Genomic DNA, 20,867 nt, shown 5'->3' with positions numbered 1-20,867 from the left:
TGGCAGAGAGAAGCCACGTGAGGCTGTTTATCAGGAGGGTGGTTTCCGCAGGCCGTGCTGAGGTTGCAGCTGTTTTTCCTGGCCCCGCTCCCATTTCTCAGGACGTCTGGAGAAATCTCCAGAAATAAAGCCCAGCCCCGCAGCACTCAGTGGGACGTGTAACCCCTGTGCTCCAACTGGGAGCCGCACAGTGTGGGAGTTGGAAGCGGAGGGAGATGGTGGGGTTTCACTATCTGCAGAACTGGGTTTCCAGTCTGTCTCCTCCCTTCCACTGAGCTGCGGTACAAAGTCCTGCTCAGTGTCCCCGTGTGAGTTCTCAAATGCAGCCATTCGCACTGTGCTCTTGTCTCAATCAGGGTGCACTTTTCTTCATGCAGGGCAATGTGGGGTTTGTATTTGCTAGCTGCCTTGCTCCCTTCCACACCTCCCTGTTGCTCACAGACCCCAGTCCCAGCAGGTCGCAGGGTCTGTCCCCACCAGCACCATCTGGAACAATGTTTATTGTAATCGCTGCTTCCTGTTTCCATCACCCTGAGAATCCAGCACACACGTCCATCCCCCACCACATCCGTCTATGGGGCCACTGCACGGGGTCTGTGCAGAGCAGCAGCATCCGTCCCCCAGAGGTGCCCCACAGGGAGGACCCCTTGGGTCTTGGTGCTCCCACCCGCTGTGCTCCACCTGTATCTTTGATCTGGTTCGGGTTGTTCTACGATGAGAACAGCAAGCACAGTCCGTTCTGCCAGGGCAGCCTCCCTTTGGTAAACACAAATTAGCACACAGTACGTCCTGTGGACTCCAGCAGTGACTCCCTCTTTCCAAAAGCAGCTGTACGTGGGTATTGCAGCTGTGTGGGTTTTTTTTCTCTCCATTACACAGCAAGATCTGGTTGCTGAGTCAGCCCCCCTCCCAGCCAGGCTCAATTCTGCTGTGTCATGGTTTTGGCCATCCATCAGTTCCCTCTTTGCTGGCCAAGACTGGCTGTGACCAGGCGATGCCTCCTTGCACAGGCCAAGCCTCTGGGAGGCAATGCACCAGAGCCAAACGTGGAGCAGTGCTTCCAGAAGGCAGGAGAGCTTTGTTCTCTGGGGCAGGCAGTGTAACCAGAAGGTTCTGACTGTGAAACCTACAGCCAGGACAAGCTGCTAGGTCCATAAAGAGGAAAATATTAGAATCACTGAATAATTTAAGTTGAAAGGGGACCTTTAAAAGATCGTCTAGTCCAACTCCCCTGTAATGGGAGGGTGCTCAGCTACATCAGGATGCTCAGAGCCCCTCCAGCCTGACCTTGTGTGTCTCCAGGGATGAAGCATCCACTACCTCTCTGGGTGACTTGCTCCTGTGCTTCTCCACCTATATAAAAATCTTTTTTATCATATGCAACCTAAATCTCCCCTCTTTTAGTCTGAAATCATTTCCCCTTACCCTATTCTAACAGATCCTGCTAAAGAGTCTGCCCCTTTCAGTCTCCCACATTTCCCTTCCTGATGGCAACACTGTCTCCTCAGTGACTTCTGTTGCTGTTAACCATTCCTCTAACCCATCCCATGACTTACACATTTTCTCAAAGACTCAGACAGGCAGATAGAGGCGTTTAAGCCCAATGCTATCACAAATATCAGCCTCAGGCTGCTTGATTTATCTTCCTACAAATCCCCCAGGCAAACTCAGCAATAGACCCACACAGCACCATCCCCTCCAGCACTGTGCAGCCACTGATCAGTGAAAGCACAGCAAAAGCAGAGAGGAAGCAATGCAAATCCTCACTGCAGAGAGCTGAACGAAGCCAAAAAACCTCCAGCCCAGAGATTGCAAAATTGATGACAGCCTGCTTTCAGTTCTCCCTCCATCTCGCTTCGAGGCCTCTGGGCTTTTCTGGAGCAAGGAACTTGGCCTCACAGCATCTCCACCTCCAGTAACCCCAACCAAATCAGGGACAAACCAGTCTTGGGGTATGGCGTGCTTCCCTGCTCCTGTGGAAGAGCTCACAGAGGAGTGAGCTGTGCCTTGGCTCTTGTGACCTTGTCTCCTGTGACTAACCCAGGAGAAGGCAAAGGCCCAGATGCAGAAGATGGTACATTGGAGGACACCTCAGAGCAAAAATAGGTGATATGATGAGAGGTGATGGTCTCAAGTTGCACCATGGGAGGTTCAGGTTGGATATTAGGAATAATTTCTTCTCCAAAAGAGCAGTGCTGCAGTGGCACAGGCTGCCCATGGAAGGGATGGAGTCATCATCCCTGGAGGTGTCCCAGAGCCGTGTGGATGTGGCACTGAGGGATGTGGTCAGTGGACATGGTGGGGATGGGCTGATGGTTGGACCGGGTGATCTTAGAGCATGGATGAAAGGAGGAATATGGTTTAGGGAGGGTAGCTTGTCATATTATTACACACTCATGTAATGAATACTATCATTCAGTTTCATATCTTTCCTTGTTCCCCTGAGCAGAATTATAGGCTCAGTGTGTTCCAGTTTCCCATGTCCAAATAGGGCTCATTGAAAGAAGTGAGAACTGTGCTGTAAGCACATGATGCCAGTGGAAAATGCTCATTTCAAAGCCAGTCCAGTGGCAAAAATTGCACTGATGTCTTGAGGCAGGTCTGGCCTCTGTCTAGGAGCCAGGGGATGTTAAAGGTTTCTTCATGCTTGCTTCAAAGAATTGGACATCCCAATAAATATATTTTATCCAATAGCAAAATACGCATTAAGTGGCCTAAGGGTAAGAGCCAGCTTTTGCTAGAGCGCTCTGTAGCTTTAAAGAGCAGAGCAAGACAGGAAAAGCATGGCTGAGTCAGGCTGGGGGCGCTGAGTAATCCTTCCTGAGTGTGCACAGTCTCCAGATGTCAGCCCAGCACAGAGCTGTGTGCGTGCACAATCCCTCCAGGCCACCCCAAAACACTGCACCGAGCTCAGCTGTGCAGAGGACATATGATGCCCACCCAAATCCAGGTGGCCAGATAGACAGAAGACCCCCTTTCCAGTCCATGGCAGCAGGGTAATGATGGCTTTAAGTGCCCCACTCTTTTGGCTCCAAGGCAGAATGTGTGCTTTCCCAAAGCACAGATGAATGATGCATTCCCCGTCCTGGTTAGCTGAGCTTCCAGCATAGCTCCAGATGGAAGAGGGGCCCCACTACATCTGCGGGCTGCCTCCTTGGCTGACGCAGCAGACAAAACAGCAGAGCAGCCAGCAACTAGCAGGAGCACCTTGTCCAACTCTCCTGTCCTACATCAGAGAACCTATTTGCTTTCGCAAATATCTGCAGCCTGCCTCAGTCTCCCCGAAGCCCTGCATCACACCTTGGTAATCTGCACACAGCAGACGGGACAAGCCCCAAGGTATTGAGGGTATTGAGGGTATTGAGGGTATTGAGGGTATTGAGGGTATTGAGGGTATTGAGGGTACTGAGGGTGTTGAGGGTATTGAGGGGATGGCCTGCTGTCCTCCTCTACCACCTCACACATGGTGCTGCTCACTGCAGGGCCCACCTGCCGCACCAATTCAGTATGCAAAGCTCCCTGTGCCTTTAGAGGCTCTGAAGATGCTCACAGCCGTGGGTGATAAAACATTGACACCAGCCTCTTTCTAGGGCAGATGCTGCAGAAGCTGCATCCCCTCCTTGGTGCTGTTACAGGGGTGAATTCCTCCAGCCCTCCCAGCCGTCCCTGGGGGCTGCGGGGGGGCCCAGCAGTGGGAAGGGAAGTGCAGCGTGTTGCAAGAAGCGCGCTCACATGAGGTCAGCGGCTGTGCTGCTCACGTGGCTCGCCTGTATAAAGCCGGGAGCAGGAGCCGGGTACAAAGCGCAGCGCTTCTCGTCCCGGGAGCGGGTTCGAACAAGGAAACCAGAGGGAAACAGAGGCTCGAGAGCGGGCGGAGAAGGATGGAAACTTCGCAGCCACACGGCGCTGAAAGGTGAGAGCGGGACGGGGAGGAGACGGAAGCGCTCAGCCGGCAGTGCTGTATTCAGCCCTGCTTTCAGTTGCGCTTCTCCTCTCACCTCTGGATGCGTTCTGGCCGTGCTCCCCGCTCAGGACGGAGGGGGAATGCTGGCAATGCTGTCCCCGGCTCGGCTCCTTTTCCTGCTGTCCCCGGCTCCCCCTTTTCCTAAGGTCCCTTTGGCTGGAGCAGAGCAACAACACTGACATCTGTTTTGCTTCTCTCCCTCACCCAGCATGTCCCAGGACCTGTCGGAGCTCCTGAAGGAAGCCACCAAGGAGGTGCACGAGCAGGCAGAGAACACACCCTTCATGAAGAACTTCCAGAAGGGACAGGTGTCCCTCCACGAGTTCAAGGTAGGGTGTAACAGCACGGCAGAGCTACTGTCACATGTAGTTAAAAGAGGTAGAAGAGTGGGCAGGTATTGGGTCAGACTGGATATGGGGGCTGCAGTGGCACAGGCTGCACAGGGAGGTGGTGCAGTCACCATCCCTGGAGGTGTTCAGAGCTGTGTGGATGTGGCACTGAGGGACGTGGTCAGTGGGCATGGTGGGGGTGGGCTGATGTTGGACTGAATGACCTCAGTGATCTTTTCCAACCTTAATGATTCTGTGATTCTATGAATGGAGCGTGAATTTAGAGTGCTCTAAGCGGTTACAGCTAGAAATAACGATGGAATAGCAATGAAGTGAGGCTGTGAGATCATCTCTGGCACCACACTTGACAGTGTTTTAGCCGTCACTGGGGTTATAGCAGAGCTGAGATCGGGAGCAATTGCTCAAAGGCAGAGTGAGTTGGAGCAAGCTGTGCCTGCTGCCAGCAGGTAGGAGCCTGTTGCATTGCTTGAAGTGTAAGAGCTATGTGCCGGTACTAGTCTGCGTCCTGGCTAGGAACAGGATGGATCTGAGCCACGTAACAAAGCCGTGAGCAAAAACAATGCAAACACCTGGCTGAGAAATTCCCAGGAGGCCGGAGGACCTGACGCACGGCTTTGCAAATAACAGCTAACGATCCAGCCCGTGGTTTAATTGCTTTGTTGTCCAATAGCTCCTCAATAGATAAATGCACGAGAACAGAAATTAGTCCATTTATTTCTGACAGGTTGTATTCACAGCACTTAGTCAAGCATGAATCCAATGGCAGGCGCTGACTTCCCGCTGATAGGAATGGGGCACTCGTTGGGCAGTGGACTTTGAGACAAGCCGGTGATGAAGAAAGGCCTCTGAGATTCAGGAGCACGGCTTGGTTTCCCAGAAAATATTTACCCAGTGATGGGAAATGGGACGTGACGCCGGGCTTTGAATAGCAATAGCAGTTTCCAAAGGCCACCTTCCCCACTGAACCACTTAAAACAACCGGCCAAGTTAATCTTTCCTCATTGGTTGGGCAACGTTTTTGTTTCGGTTCCAATCCAATAATGAGTTATTGTTTAAAAACATCTTTCTTTCCCCCCTTATTTACCTTCTTGGCAAACCCATTTACCTGCCCTGACATGTGACTCCTGGGATCTGAAGATCAGTTTCCACAACAAAGTCACTGCCTGTGTGTGTATCAAAGTCCTGTTTGCAGTGGTGAAAAGCTGAAATCATTCCCGCAGTACTGATCCCTCTGTTGGGAGGGTAAACTGCTTTCTCTCTAATTCCCCTCAATCTGACTTTGACTCTGTACCTCCATGTTCTACGCTTTGCTGCCGATAAGGGATTTCAGTGTAAGTGAGAAGTGGGGATATAGATACGTACACAGCCTCTACAAACAGGGTGCCCATGGAAGGGAAGAACACAGCCAGATTGTCTTATGCCACGTGGAAAAGCTGGCAGATATAGACGAAAATAGCATGTAAGCTGGGAAAAACAATAACAGTGGTTTCAAAACAGAGGGATGAGCACATAGCTGCACAGTGATCCTTCACAAAGGCATCTTTCAGAGGCCTCCTGTCCCTTATATCTTGTCTCCCTGGGGCAACCAAAGAGGCATTCCCCAATGAAGCTGAATGAGGCAAAGGGGTGCCTCCATTCCTGTAAGCATTCAGATTGGAGCAGTACACTACGAAATGTGCCTTTGGGAATGCTCTCTATATTGGCTGGGGGGATGAAGAGAGCAGGTGAGGAGTGACTTAAGTTTCTGTTATGTCAAGCCGGGAGAACTTTAACTCGAAGGTGAAGGCAGCAGCTTTTAAGGGCAGGTAAGGCCAGCATCTGCTGAAATGGGCTAGATGGTGTCTCACTGCCCCTTGCATCTCCATTTGCTGTCCAGGAAACCTGCAACATAACATATATACCGCATAGTGTAATACTGAGTGTGCATGAGTAACTTATTTGTTAGTGGGATTTGTCCCAAAAGCAGACAGACTCACATGTAGCTCATCCTCTTCTGTTTCAGCTGGTCACGGCATCCCTGTACTTCATCTACTCTGCTCTGGAGGAAGAGATCGAACGTAACAAGGACAACCCTGTCTACGCTCCTGTTTATTTTCCGACGGAGCTACATCGGAAAGATGCCCTGGAGAAAGACTTGGAGTACTTCTATGGCAGCAACTGGAGGGCAGAGATCCCATGTCCTGAGGCTACTCAGAAATACGTTGAGAGGCTCCACTACGTTGGCAAGAAGAATCCAGAGCTGCTGGTGGCCCATGCCTACACTCGCTATTTGGGAGACCTGTCTGGGGGGCAGGTGCTGAAGAAAATTGCCCAAAAAGCCCTTCAGCTGCCCAGCACTGGAGAAGGGTTGGCTTTCTTCACCTTCGATGGAGTCTCCAACGCCACCAAGTTCAAGCAGCTCTATCGGTCCCGCATGAACGCCCTTGAGATGGATCATGCTACTAAGAAAAGAGTCTTGGAGGAAGCCAAGAAAGCATTCCTGCTAAATATACAGGTGAGTAACAACCAGCCATCCCTGTCTGCCCACACCCTCCTTCAAATAAGATAACAGCCACAGGGAATGGCAAAGCCGGTATTTCTGCTGTGGAGCTTACGGGAAGTTGTGGTTTACAGCAGCCTAAAGTTGGGTGGCTGCACTTGTCCAGACTGGGAGCCTAGCAAGCAGTGGGTCCCCGAAAGGCTCTTCTGTTTCCTCTGGGGATTGAACAGAACGTGTGCAATAGCCTTCTCCTTCTCATGAAGCTTACCTGTAAAGTGAACAGGCAGACCCCGTTCTGCACAAAAAGCCCTGAGAGCCTGGGGTGCAGGAGCTGGGGAGTTGGAATAAATGATCTTTAATTGTCCCTCCCAAAACAAACGACTCTATGATTCTTTAACTTGGGTTGAAAGCTTGTATCTTCCTTTAGTTCCCGAAGTGTCTAGGGCAAAAACAAAGGAGAAGAAGCAACATCTTGCTATAACATTCTTACTTCTCAGGTGTTTGAGGCGCTGCAGAAGCTGGTGTCCAACAGCCAGGAGAATGGTCATGCTGTGCAGCCGAAGGCAGAGGTCCGCGCAAGGAATGTTAACAAATCACATGAAAACGGTAAGGCATTTGCAAAGGCAGGGGTTTAATATTGCCACTCACAGTTTGGCTCTGGTCTTGGCACACGGCCTTGCTCAAGTCTGTCTTTATGATTTAAATCTTCCACTGGTCATTTCCTTGCCTTTCAGAGAAATCGATTCAAAATAGCTCCGGAAAAGAGTGCAGAGTTTAGCACTAGTGTGGTTTTCTCAATGGTAAAAATAGCCAGCTCAAGAGCAGGGAATTTACAGGCTGGTTTTTCAGGCTGTCTTGCAAAGATCTCCACCTACTGGCAAGTGCTGATTCTGAACTGAGCAAGAAAAGCAATTGCTTTTTATGGAGTCCGGTTTGTTGAGCCTACAACAAAAGCATGCTGGTCTCACACATCACTAAGGAAGTTTAAAGCAAGTTCTTTGGAAAGGACAGTAAAATTCCTCCATGAATCTTTGCTGCCCCTTTCCCAATAAACCTACAGAGATAGGAATTTAGAAAATAAAACGGTGTTGGTTGAAGTATTCCATTCTGGAGTTATACAGGGAGACTATTTGCTTGGTGTACTAAGTGAGGTGATGCCTTGGAACTGGGAGGTGGTGCAGTCACCATCCCTGGAGGTGTTCCAGAACCATGTGGATGTGGCACTGAGGGACGTGGGCAGTGGGCATGAAGGGGATGGTCAGTGGTTGGACTAGGTGATCTTTGTGGCCTTTCCAACCTTAATGATTCTGTGATTCTACTTCTATGAATTCTATGGATTCTGTGATTCACAGAGTCTTAAACTAGTTGAATCAATGAGACACAGGAGACTAAATGCCCTTTACTAATTTATCTTAAGTATTTATTTGGCTGTCTCTCGCACCCATCAGGGGTCCTCCTCCCCTGGGCAGCTCCACCAGATCTGCTCTGGCACTGGGGAAAGCAGCTTCTTTCCCTCTGTCTTCACCTGCTCATTTCTCCTATTTGTACCAGGTCTAGCAGCTGCGAAGGAAAGTGAGAGGACAAGAAGGATGCAGGCAGACATGCTGACCACCTCTCCCCTGGTGCGGTGGATCCTGGCACTCGGTTTCATCGCCACCACAGTCGCTGTGGGCTTATTTGCCATGTGAGCGAGCAGGACCTTCGCCTTCTCTTCGTGCCTTCCCTCACCCTGAACTAATCCACCTTCCCCAGTCCTTCCGAGGGAAAATCCCTTCGACTGGGTGCTGTGATCTCAGCTCTGCCACTAATATTTGGAGACCTTTCTCCCCAGAAAGCAGAGTGCTGCAAGGGGCTCCAGGCCCTTTCCCTGCTTGCTGCAAGCTCTCCTCACACACTAACAACATCACCACCAGGACCAAGGGCTGGAAAAGCCTAAAACCAACGGCCAAGAGCTGCAATTATTCTACAGAGTATCTGCAAACATCCCACAGAAGGAGGAAAGCAGCTTTGACACCTGTCTTGCCTCAGAACTACGCAGCTCCTGGAGCTCTGTTTGCTCAATGTTTTATACTGCTAGATAACACTGTGATCACTGTTTCTGTGAAGCCACACATCTCCCGTGGGCTATAGAACTGTTTTATATGACACTAGTAGGTGTTAAATCTTCTTCTAATCATTTTTCTTTTTTTTTTTTATTTCTTTTTTTGAGAGATGATGGTTGTTGAAGATACAGTGTCATTCTTTTATTTGATTATATAATTTATATACATAATAAAATTCAATGGAAAGTCTTTAAGCCTTGTGTTTTCCATTGTTAAGTGGGAGGAGGAGGGGTCTTTCCTCCCTCCCTGTGTGTAGCAATTAGAGCAGAGGGAGGTGGGAACTCTCAGAACCAGCCCCATTCCCACTCTGCTCCAACACCTTCAGCTCCCACACGCTCCTAGAAATAGAACAATGTTCTCTGGTTGTACAAAGTACCTCTAACTCTTCACCGCCCAGATACCAAGCATATATCAAGCCTTGATCCCACCTCACAGCTCCTCCAGATGGGGAACAGCCATGCAACAGCAGACTTTGGTGCCAGCCACACAACCCCAATCCCTGCCAGGGCCTGACGCACATACAGCTAAATACAGCAAGATTGTAGAAAAAAAAATCATGGACTGGGTTGAAAGGGACCATAAAGCCCAACCAGCCCTAACCTCCTGCCATGGGCAGGGCTGCCACCTTCCAGCTCAGGCTGCCCAGGGCCCCATCCAACCTGGCCTTGAGCTTCCAGCCATGGGGCACCCACAGCTCTCTGGGCAGCTGTGCCAGTGCCTCACCACCCACTGAGTAAAGAATTTCTCTCTAATGTATAACTGGATTTCCTCTCTTTTAGTTTAAATCCCTTTCCTCTTGCCCTATTGATGTCTCAGTACCAATTATTCGCCATCTTTTGCCTAATGAAAGCACGTGCTCAAAGCCCACACTCCCCCGTCAGCAATGGTTTCATACGACCCCCCTCCCCCTCCCCTCCCTCCCCTCCCTCCCCCTCCCCTCCCCCTCCCCATCCTTTCCCCCTCCCAACCTTCCTTCCATCCTTCTCCCCCCCATCCTTCCCCTCCCTTTCTCCTCCCACTCACCCTTCCTTCCCCCTTCCCTTCCCCTCCCTCCCCTTCCGCTTCCAACTGGTACGCATCCGACCGCCATTTCCCTCCGTCACCGCCCTTTCTCCCCGAGATTTCGCGCCAAACTGCTCCCGGAGGGCGGTAACGTAACGCCCCGACCAATCAGCGGAAGAGATGAGGCGGCGCGCTTCCAGCTGTGGCGGGGCGGAAGGGCTGGCCGAGCCAATCAGCAGCGGGGCGCCTCGGGCGGGCCAATCAGAAGCGGGCTGCGCTGCCGATCGCTGTCTGCCGGGCAGTGGTTTTGCCGCGAAAAGTTGTTGGTGCGTGGGGCGGCTGTGGGCCTTGGAGCGGTGTAACAGGGCGGGGGTGCCTGGTTCTGAGCGTGTGTTCGCCCCGCAGGTGAGATACGTGCATCATGTCGGGCTTCGATGATCCCGGTATTTACTACAGCGACAGCTTTGGGGTGGACGCATCGGCGGATGAGGGGCAAGTGCGGAAATCGCAACTGCAGCGGCGCTTTAAGGAGTTCCTGCGGCAGTACCGCGTGGGGACGGACCGGACCGGCTTCACCTTCAAATACAGGTGCTGTGGGATGGGCGGCAGTGCCGGTCTGCTCTCCGTATAGAGCATAGAGGGCTCCTTGCAGGGTGGGCAGTGCCATGTTGGAGCTGCTGTCCCAGGGCTGATGGCACATCACACTGTGTTTGGGGTGGAAGGTTTGCCCCTGTTCCCTTGATTCCATTAGTGCTGTTTTCCTCATGAGCTTCACTCTGAAGCCTCCCCATGGAGCCCTGTGGGTCGCCCTGACCCCGATCCTGTGCCTGCTGCCTTGCAGGGATGAGCTTAAGCGACATTACAACCTGGGCCAGTACTGGGTGGAGGTGGAGATGGAGGACCTGGCCAGCTTTGATGAGGATCTCGCCGACTATCTGTACAAACAGCCTGCTGAGCACCTGCAGCTGGTAAGGGATGGAATGGGACAAGTGATGTGCTGATGTCGTGGTGTGAGGGTGGTCCTGACAGCTGTTTCTTTTATAGCTGGAAGAAGCAGCGAAGGAGGTGGCGGATGAGGTCACTCGTCCTCGTCCTGCTGGGGAAGAAGCCCTCCAAGACATACAGGTCATGCTGAGGTCTGATGCCAACGCGGCCAACATCCGCAGCCTGAAGGTGAGCCTGAAAGACGGTGGGCTCACAAACATAGGAAGCGCCATCGCATTTCCTTAGCACAGTGAGTTTCCCATCCATCCTCCAGTGGTGTTTCCCTCACCTTCCCTTCTTTTTCTCCCTTCCAGTCCGACCAGATGTCCCACCTGGTGAAGATCCCTGGCATTGTCATTGCGGCGACCCCCATCAGAGCCAAAGCCACCAAAATTGCCATCCAGTGCCGCAGCTGTCGCAACACCATCAACAACATCACAGTGCGCCCGGGTCTGGAGGGCTACTCTCTGCCCAGGAAATGCAACACGTGAGAGCTGACCTGGGGCTGTGTGGGGTAGGATGGGCTGTGTCATGGGGTCGTATGTGTTGGAAGGGACCTCTGGAGATCATCTAGTCTAATCCCCTGTTAAGGCAGGTTATCTACAGTAGATTGAATAGGGAAAGGTCCAGGTGGGTTTTGTGTTTCTCCAGAGGAGATTCCTCAGCCTGTTTTGGCAGCCTGTTCCAGTGCTCTGTCACCCTCATAGTAAAGAAGTTTTTCACACATTTGTATGGAACTTTTTGTGTTCCATTTTGTGCCACTTGTCCTATCGCTGGACACCACTGATAAGAGCCTGGCCCCATCCACTTGACCCCCCTTTCATCATTAGATACGTATAAGCATTGATAAGATCCGCTCTCAGCCTTCTCTTCCCCAGGCTGAACAGCCCCAGGGCTCTCAGCCTTTCCTCATGAGGGAGATGCTCCAAGACCCCTCACTGCCTTGATGGCCCTCTGCTGGGCTCTCTCTAGAAGTTCCCTGTCTTTTTGAACTGGGGAACCTCAGTTGCCCTGTAATTCTGCTTTCTGCTCCTCTTCCATCTTCCTTACCAAGTTCTTGTCCTGTTTGAGCAAACTTCTTGTTTCTACGTCCCCCTCCCCTGATGGGCTGTTTTCCATTAAATTCTATAAGGTTACTTTGCTCTTAATTTCCAAATCCTGTTTTACAGCTTTTGCCGCCTGCACGAATTGCAAGCATTAGGCTGCTGCTGTGCTGCAGCATTCATATGGGCTGATCCTGATGGATTGTGTCTTTGAACTCAAACCTGCCAGTATTTATTTTCTCTGCCTTATCTCTAAAGCAGCCTGAGAGGCCTGTGGGATTGGCATAGTTTTTGCCTGCTTCCTGAGCCTTGGCTTCACAAGTGGGTCAGCACAGCTACTGTGCAGCCTCTCTCCTGCTTTCCAGTGGGTCTTTTCCTCCCTTGTGTTTTATCCTCCCCAAAAGTCCCATGGCTGCCTGCATGGAGTCAGGCACTGATGGTGCTCTGCAGAGGAGCCAGCAGGATGCAGAACTGCTCCCTGTCTCCCTGTGCTTGTAGCAGAGCAGTGCAGATAGGCAGAGCTGATGTCTCGAGAGACTCTGAGGTTGATGGCAGCCTTGTCACACTGCTAATTGCTTTCTCACCAGAAACCACTTAGTGTTTGCCTCATGTATGAGGTTATAAATAAATATGCCCTGTCAAGGCATGGAGCCTGCACTGTTACCTTCTGTGTCATTAATGAGTTACCTTCGTGCTTGCTTTTAGCCAGCAGGGGAGAGGAAGGTGCTTCTGAGAGTATTCACAGGAAGCATCACTGTGCTTTGGGTCTGTGCTGATGCTCTGACATGTTGGCGGCAAGAGGGAGGCTGGAGAACCTTTGGCTGTTAACAGCCTCTTTCTGACCTGAGAGGTGTGGGCTGCTGTGACTCATCCACACCCCTAGTGCTACACTTGGCTGACTTTTCCCCATTGATTTCTACACAGAGAACAGGCCGGCCGCCCCAGGTGCCCGCTGGATCCCTATTTCATCATGCCAGACAAGTGCAAGTGTGTTGACTTCCAGATTCTGAAGCTGCAGGAGTCCCCTGATGCTGTGCCACATGGGGAGATGCCCCGGCATCTACAGCTCTACTGTGACAGGTGACAGCTGGGTCTCTGGGTGGGCTGTGGCCTTGCTGCTGTATCTCATGGTCATCCTGCAGCATCGCTTCCTGCTTATTTGCTTTCTCCTGTGACTGACTGTTATTACTGTAGTATCATTAAGGTCGGAAAACACCAGTAAGATGATCTTGTCCAACCATGTTGGTGGTGCCATCATTTTCACACCACCATCCTTTGCTTTCCCCTTTTAATCTTCTTAGGTACTTGTGTGACAGAGTTGTCCCAGGGAACAGAGTCACCATCATGGGCATCTACTCCATCAAGAAGTCTGCCCAGAGCAAGAATAAAAGCCGGGACAATGTGGGTGTGGGCATCCGAAGCGCTTACATCCGTGTGGTGGGCATTCAGGTGGATGTGGAGGGTTCAGGTTAGTAAATGCCTGACTTCTCCATCTCTTCAGACCTGGTGGCACTTGGCAGGAGATGCAAGAAGGGCTCTTGGCTGTAGTGGGTGTGAGAGACACAATGTATTTTTCTTTGAAACACCCGTTTGTTCACTGTTGCCTCATTCTTCCCTGTGCAGGACACAGTTTTGCTGGTGCAGTGACCCCTCAGGAAGAGGAGGAACTTCGCCGCCTCACTGCCATGCCCAACATCTATGAGATGGTTGCCAAGAGCATCGCGCCTTCCATCTATGGCAGCACTGACATCAAGAAGGCCATTGCTTGTCTCTTGTTTGGAGGCTCTCGCAAGAGGTGGGGAAAAGCCAACTTGGTGATTTACACAGTCTGCCTGCTGTTGTCAGCAATGCTCTGTTACCAAGATAAAAGCTCACCATCTCTCCCCCATCTCCCCACCCTGCTGCTCCAGGCTCCCAGATGGGCTGACCCGCAGAGGAGACATCAACTTATTGATGCTGGGTGACCCTGGGACAGCCAAATCACAGCTACTGAAGTTTGTAGAGAAGTGTTCTCCCATCGGGGTAGGTGCATTGAAGTGTCTGCTCATTTCTTCCTTCTGCTCCCTGCATGCCACTGATGACCACAGTCTTGGCAGATTCCCACTCATGCATCCCCAGCGAGAGCAGCTGGTGGAGGTGTGAACTGGAACTGCTGGTGCCAGCCTGGGGGAGATGGGACAGAGGACAGTGCATGAGGGAGGGAAGGGGAAGCAGGTAATTAATGCCTTTTAATGGTGGTATGAGTCGGGTTTGCAGATATCCAAAGAGGTGGCCAGTGCTGCTGTTTATTATTGAGACTAGATCAGCAGAGGTGCTCCCTGGTCAGAACAAATGAAGCTGACTATACCTCAGGCACAGATCTCCAAACTGAGCCCAGGCATGAAATTATATTTTCAGCTCTGTTTTCTCGTAACCTCCATTAAAGTCAGCCTCTGACCACATTGTTTCCTCAAGGGGAAAACAAAGCTAATGCAGCAGTGCACCGAAAAATGAATCACTCTATGTTCTGTACTTAATACCTGTATTTGTATGTCTGCAAGTCCTCCGGTGTATCACAGCTGCTTGGTTTGAGGCTTGTTGAGGGCTTTTCCCCTTGGGCTTTGCCTTTCCTCCCTCAGCTCTGGCCACGGCATGGTGGTGCAATGGGCTGTTGGGTCCTTCAGTGGCTGATGTGCTGTCCCACCTTGTCCTGTGCACCACTAGGTATACACTTCAGGGAAAGGCAGCAGCGCTGCTGGCTTGACAGCCTCAGTCATCCGCGACCCTTCCTCAAGGAGCTTCTTCATGGAGGGAGGAGCCATGGTGCTGGCAGATGGGGGGGTGGTGTGCATCGATGAGTTTGACAAGGTACGTGGGCTGCACAGAGCTTGGTGTCCAGCTGAAGTCTTCCAGAGGTGACTGACAGTGGCTTTTTTTCTCCCCTCCTTGTTTCTTCCACCTCGGGTGAGAAGATGCGGGAGGATGACCGTGTGGCCATCCACGAGGCCATGGAGCAGCAGACCATCTCCATTGCGAAGGTGAGAAACCAGCCATGCTCAAGTCTCAGCAGAAGCCAGTTTTCCTCCAGAAGGATGCATGGGCCCAGCTCATTGGGGCCCCTCATGGTGGATGACCCCTCTCCATTGTGGAACTGTTACAGTGCAACTGAGTGCTACTTAAATTGACTTTACTTAAGTATAAGTGCTTGAGGATGAGTTTGTGCATAATGCTTAGGAGCTCATACTAGGAGTTAGTAGTTTTCTAGCCCTGCTGTCTTATGGACATGATCTTGACCCCATCTTTTCCTTTTTCCCCACAGGCCGGAATCACAACCACACTGAACTCCCGCTGCTCAGTGCTCGCAGCTGCTAACTCTGTCTTTGGACGCTGGGACGAGACCAAGGGCGAGGACAATATTGATTTTATGCCTACCATCCTGTCTCGATTCGACATGATCTTCATTGTCAAGGATGAGCACAATGAGGAACGAGACATGGTGGGTCAGGGTGGTGGGCTCAGCTGGGGCTTGAGGCATGGGAGCTTACACAGCCATAGCATGTGGCTGAGAGCCTGGGGAAGAAGCTGTGGGCAGACCTGATAGCAGCCTTAAATTCTATGAAGGGGGACTGTAAGAAGGAAAGGGACAGACTTTAGAAGGATCTGTTGTGATTGGACAAGTGGAAATGGTTTCAAACTAAAAGAGGGGTGACTTATGTTGGGTACAAGGAGGAAGGTTTTTTTTACAGTCAGGGTGGTGAGGCACTGGAACAGACTGCCTAGAAAGGTGGTGGATACCCTATCCCTGGAGACACTTAAGATCTGGCTGGTGGGGCTCTTGAGCACCGTGCTCTAGCTGTAGGTGTCCCTGTTCATTGCAGGGGAGCTGGACTAGGTATAGCCTGTAAGGGTTCCTTCCAGCTCAAGCAATTTTATGATTCTTAGGCTTCTGCCATGACACATTGAAGCAAGGCAAGCTTCTTGTGGTCCCATAGTTCTGCTTGTCACAACAGAGCCAGGCATAAGCACTGGGAGTAGAGTTGGGGGATGCCTTCTTCAGTATCAACGGAACTGCATCACTGAACTGCCAAGCTGCTGCCCTGTTTTGGGGGAGGGTTGGATGACAGGGAGGTTTCATGCGGTCTGACTGCTTCCTGCTCTCCTAGACGCTGGCCAAGCATGTGATGTCCCTGCATGTGAGTGCCCTGACGCAGACACAGGCTGTGGAAGGTGAAATTGAGTTGAACAAGCTGAAGAAGCTCATCTCTTTCTGCCGGACGTGAGTGAGAGGGGTGATTTTAGGCTGTGCCCACATCACAAGGTGCTGCTGGGGTTGCACTGTGCAGTGAGGCAGATGTGTGGGCTGGGTCTGGTCCATCTGCACCTGGCACTGGGAGTATGGAGTGGGTTGTGAGGCAGCTCAAGCACCTTTGAGTGAAAGGAACGAATTCTTGGGCTGATAGGGGTTAGGTTTGGAAGGGCTCTCCCCTGGAAGGGATGCAAGTGAGAACAGCTTGGAGCACACAGGGGACATCCTGCCCAGGGTGCCACCTCTCCTGTCCCCTCACACAGGAAGTGTGGCCCTCGGCTGTCTGTAGCAGCAGCAGAGAAGCTGAAGAACCGCTACATCCTGATGCGGAGCGGCAGTCGGCAGCATGAGCAGGAGAGTGACCGCCGCTCCAGCATCCCAATCACTGTCAGGTGAGAGCCATGGGGCCTGGTCCTATGTGGGGAGGGAGAGTGTTGCTGTCCTCCCGTACCCACCAAAACCCTCAGGGTTGGGATTATGTCATTGTGTTGCCTGGGATAGCCTGGAGGATTGGGGTGCTGTTGTTTGGGAGAGCCCACTGTGAGTGGGGCGACACTGGCGATGCTGTGAGTGGGAGTGTTGGGGGAAGGAGAAAACCCCTTGGGGCTACAGTAGGAAGTGGGGAATTGGAGCATCTTCATTACCCACAGACAACTGGAGGCCATTGTACGCATTGCCGAGTCCCTCAGCAAGATGAAGCTGCAACCCTTTGCCACTGAGGCTGATGTTGAGGAGGCCTTGAGGCTCTTCCAGGTGTCCACGCTTGATGCAGCCATGTCGGGCAGCTTGTCAGGTGAGGATGGATGATGCTGCATTGGCTTACAGCTTCCCTCAAGATCTCTGAGATGTGTGTGTGTGTGTGTGGTGGGAGACGTGGGAAATGGGCTTTTTGGCTTTCAGAGTGACATCTGGTTGCAACCTCTCTCCCCCCCCCCAGGGGCAGAAGGCTTCACGACGCAGGAGGACCAAGAGATGCTGTCCCGTATTGAGAAGCAACTCAAGCGCCGCTTTGCCATTGGCTCACAGGTGTCAGAGCACAGCATCGTGCAGGACTTCATACGGCAGGTAGGCAAGGGCTGTGCCCTGGAACCAGGCAACTCCCACTGCTGCTGTGGGAATTCATTCCCTGGGAGGCAGCTGCAGAGCCCCTTGGTCATATTTGCTTTTGAAGCTGTTCATAGGGAGCAGCATATGTTGTGTTTGTGGAGTTGGAGGAGAGTGAGGTTTTTCTTCTCTGTCAGAGTGCTGGGGTCCAGGTTTGGGGCTGTTCATGTATCTTGTAATACCTGGTAATAGACTGAAGTCCAGCATTGAATCCAGAACGTTTTGACTCAGGAAACTGGCTGCACTCAGTCCTGAAATGTTGAAATAGGAAGGCAGCAGCTCCTGCTGTCCTGCAGAGAGTCACAGCCTTTAGCAGTGGCTGCAGTTCTTGCTGGGCTGTGTTGAGCTTTTCCTCGCCAGCTCATCTCACCCTGCTATCTCCCTCTCCAGAAATACCCTGAACACGCCATCTACAAGGTGCTGCAGCTGATGATGCGCCGTGGGGAGATCCAGCACCGCATGCAACGCAAAGTTCTCTACCGCATCAAGTAACCTCATGTCCCCTCCCTGGGAGAGGACAGCTGCTCATCTATCTGCCTGATGAGAGCCCAATGGGGCCACATCTGAAAGCTTTTCCTTGGGGAGCCAAACCAACCAGGGCCTCTGAAGCCAAGGTCTGAGGCAGCCAGGCTTCCCCTTGGGTGTTCTGTTGCAGTTTTTTTCTTGAAACTCCAAAAGCTTTTAGTCAGTTTCAAAATAAAAGCTGGTATTGGTACCTCAGGGTCCTTGACTGTCTGGAGGGGAGAGAGGGGTTGTATCTCCATCTCTCTTTTGGAAGCAGTGTGGGATTGGGATTGGATGCTTTATAACCTTCCTGCTTAGGAGCTGGAGTTGATTCACCCTTCTTTTGCATCTCAAAGGACTCTAGGAGGCAAAAACACATCACCCTGCAATGGAAAAGGCTGTGCAAAAACTTCAGTGAAGCATGGCAGAGCCCTGGGCCCCTGCTGGCATTAGCTGAGAAAAGCATTGGTGTACAAGAGAGGAACAGCTGCCACCTCATGTGTGTGTTAGCAGGAGGGACATCCTGCTTAGCAAAAGCTTCACCTGCGCTCTGTGTGTTTTCTGGTAGGGGCGATGGGATGCAGTTGTGCTGTGTGTGGCAGCTGTCTTGCATTGCTGGATTTCCTTTGCAACCTTGCACTGTCCAACTGTTTTTTTTTTTTTATTATTTTGTGCTTTCCCAGCTGTCACAGCTCTGGGCATGCAAAAGTGCTGTGCATGCGGTAGAAGCTGCTGCATGTCTCAGAGCGACCTTCAGGTTGCAAAAAAAACCACACCTCAGAGCAGACTGCACAAGCTTTGTTAGTGGAATAGATGCTCAGGGCCAGCAGAGGGAACTCAAGCCTTGAGGATGCTGGGCTGTGCCCTACTGGGGCTCTACAGCATCTTTGTGTGCTTCTGTGTGGGTGCACTTGGGACAGGGCCAGAGCTGGCTGAAGAGTCAGGTGTACCTTCCCAGGCAATGGTGGCCTTCATGAGGCTGGCTCTGCATTGGACAAACAGTCTTCTGCCCTCCAGCCTCTGTTTTATTGCTTTTTCTGGATAAGTCTCGCCTTTGCTGGGGTTGAAAAGGGAGAGGAGGTTCTGCATGATGACAGGTGTGTGGAAAACTCATCCCAGCTGTCCCCGTGCCTCACTGCAGGAGGCACACCGAACTTCCCAGATGTGTTTTACCACGCTTTGCATCCAGGCACAGCTCAAAGCAGGGCCACCACCACTACCCTGAATCAGCATAATACCATGGCTGCTACCCAGCCACATGCTATAGCCCAGGTCTGGCAGGTGTGCCATGCATCTTGTAGCCTCTACCACCCCTTCCCAGTACCTCCATCCCTGCTCTGAAGGCTCTGGCAGTATCAGTCTAACTATGGCTTACTTGACTGCTGACTTCTGGTATTCACAAAGCCTACCATGGTGTGCTTACAGGGCTCAAAGGAAGCAGCATCTCAAGGTGTATCAATCTACATTGGATGTTTTGTTGGTTTTGTTGTTGTTTTCATGACGTGATATGGAACAGAGGAATGTTTCAGTGACAGGGATTAGAATGATTGATCTCTTCGTGCTATGAAACATGTTGATTATATGGTATGAGGTTATGTAAGCGTACATACAGCTCGAAACAGTGTTATTTAGCAACTAATGTATGCAGCTCAGTCACAAGAAGAGCTGGGATACGCACAACTCTGACATTATCTTGGAACTTGAGATTACTGACTACGAATAGCACTGCTGAGGAGAATCTAGGGGAGGAAATAGCAGTTCTCAGTTGGGTAAAGGCATAATTACTGGAATATCTACATTGATAGTGGTATCCCTGGAGAATAGCAGACCTTTCCTCAGCTGCTTGAGACAGTTAGCTATACTTGTTGGTAATCTCTGATGTTCTGGTGTGCTGAGGCATGGGGCAAAATCATTGAGTGTCCTTAGCTGACCACGCAGTTCCCCACTGCTCAGCCAGCAGAGAGTGAAACCAGTCTGACACTTGGAACATATCAGCAGTGCAGCAGAGTGACTTTGCACCTCCTTTAACCTGCTGCAGTCACGGGCACAGGACCAGGTCTGGGAATGCCAGGCTGAGATTCGTCTGACCCTGTGCTGAGAGCTGAGCTGTGTCAGTGCCAGGGCAGAGAGCAGGTTTTATCCAAAATAAACATCTAAAAGAGGCCAAAGACCTCACTCTGTTGACTGGAAGGAAGTCAGGACAGCCAAATGGCGTGGGTACTCCTGCAGCATAGGCATCAAATGGGAAGCAGAATCTCCCCATGTGTATCAGAGAAGGGCTTTGGTGAAGGCTTGTTTTGGGCTCTTGGCTCTGGAAGCTGAGTCATCACATCTGGGCCACTCCGCTCTGTTCCATCTCTGTGTGGGATGAGAGCTGCTGCAGTGCAACAGTGTGAACTCTGAGCATGTTGTGAGTGTCACTTCGTCCATAAAGTAAAACAAAACTAAACTGCAGAGTCCTGAGGACCACGGCTCAAGGATGTGAGATGAACACATCTGCATGTTCCCATTGCTGTTTATCCCAGAGAAGAGGAAGCTGAGGGGAGGCCTTATGGCGACCTACAACTTCCTCACAAGGAGAGCAGAGGGGTCTGCTAGATAACAGGCGGACAGGACACTAGCCTAAATGTGCTGGATCAGCTCTCAAAGCTTCCTAGTAGAAATGGGTCACTAAGGAATGCCCACCAGAGAATATCCTCTGGACCATCTGGTACTTCTTGACCAGGCAATGCTGGTTTAGGTGCCTTTTGCACCAGATGACTTGGGGTCCTTGGAGTGAAAGCAAAGGAGCCTTATCTGCCTGCCTTGATCAAAGCACCTGTGGAATACTTGCTGAGGGGAAAGCAGGTCTATCTGCAGTTGGCCACATGCTGTGTGCTCATCAGCATCCAGTACCTCTGCGGTATAAATAGGTATCTATAAATAGATAGGCATCTTTCCTGCCTGGAAACCTCCACCTGATGGGATCTGTCAGGTTTCAAACTGCGCCTGGTACTTTGCAGGCTCTGTCACAACTGGTCACAAAGATGAAATTCCCTGTCATTAGCACT

The 20,867-nt window shown here is 51.4% G+C and overlaps 2 protein-coding genes across 3 annotated transcripts; both read left to right on the top strand.

Moving 5' to 3' along the window:
• Window positions 1-3,772: 3,772 nt before the first annotated feature.
• On the top strand, window positions 3,773-9,089 carry HMOX1 (heme oxygenase 1). Its single transcript, XM_015863488.2, has 5 exons — window positions 3,773-3,913; window positions 4,173-4,293; window positions 6,317-6,808; window positions 7,291-7,399; window positions 8,345-9,089. The coding sequence occupies exons 1-5, from the start codon at window positions 3,882-3,884 to the stop codon at window positions 8,479-8,481; spliced, it is 891 nt and encodes a 296-aa protein (XP_015718974.1). The 5' UTR covers window positions 3,773-3,881; the 3' UTR covers window positions 8,482-9,089.
• A 1,015-nt stretch (window positions 9,090-10,104) lies between these two features.
• Window positions 10,105-18,028, top strand: MCM5 (minichromosome maintenance complex component 5). 2 transcript variants are annotated; one of them, XM_015863474.2, is made up of 17 exons: window positions 10,105-10,223; window positions 10,303-10,485; window positions 10,739-10,865; window positions 10,942-11,070; window positions 11,196-11,368; window positions 12,849-13,004; window positions 13,226-13,392; window positions 13,548-13,719; window positions 13,835-13,946; window positions 14,628-14,771; window positions 14,876-14,941; window positions 15,223-15,399; window positions 16,067-16,179; window positions 16,473-16,601; window positions 16,860-17,002; window positions 17,147-17,274; window positions 17,704-18,028. In XM_015863474.2, the coding sequence occupies exons 2-17, from the start codon at window positions 10,319-10,321 to the stop codon at window positions 17,803-17,805; spliced, it is 2,205 nt and encodes a 734-aa protein (XP_015718960.1). In that variant the 5' UTR covers window positions 10,105-10,223; window positions 10,303-10,318; the 3' UTR covers window positions 17,806-18,028. The 2 variants fall into 2 exon arrangements, with proteins under 2 accessions (XP_015718960.1, XP_032300919.1); XM_032445028.1 differs by having other exon boundaries at window positions 10,175-10,485.
• The last annotated feature ends 2,839 nt before the right edge of the window (window positions 18,029-20,867 follow it).

The sequence above is a fragment of the Coturnix japonica genome, chromosome 1 (genome assembly GCF_001577835.2).
Source record: "Coturnix japonica isolate 7356 chromosome 1, Coturnix japonica 2.1, whole genome shotgun sequence".
Taxonomy (NCBI): Eukaryota; Metazoa; Chordata; class Aves; order Galliformes; family Phasianidae; genus Coturnix; species Coturnix japonica.
This window is presented reverse-complemented; position numbering and strand designations above follow the sequence as displayed.

Excerpts from the sequence above, each read along its gene's own strand:
- MCM5 (XM_015863474.2), top strand. The coding sequence starts at position 10,319 with ATGTCGGGCTTCGATGATCCCGGTATTTACTACAGCGACAGCTTTGGG. Across the intron at positions 10,486-10,738 it reads GGCTTCACCTTCAAATACAG|GGATGAGCTTAAGCGACATT; the intron begins GTGCTGTGGGAT and ends GCTGCCTTGCAG. Across the intron at positions 10,866-10,941 it reads CTGCTGAGCACCTGCAGCTG|CTGGAAGAAGCAGCGAAGGA; the intron begins GTAAGGGATGGA and ends TTTCTTTTATAG.
- HMOX1 (XM_015863488.2), top strand. The coding sequence starts at position 3,882 with ATGGAAACTTCGCAGCCACACGGCGCTGAAAG. Across the intron at positions 3,914-4,172 it reads CAGCCACACGGCGCTGAAAG|CATGTCCCAGGACCTGTCGG; the intron begins GTGAGAGCGGGA and ends TCCCTCACCCAG. Across the intron at positions 6,809-7,290 it reads CATTCCTGCTAAATATACAG|GTGTTTGAGGCGCTGCAGAA; the intron begins GTGAGTAACAAC and ends CTTACTTCTCAG.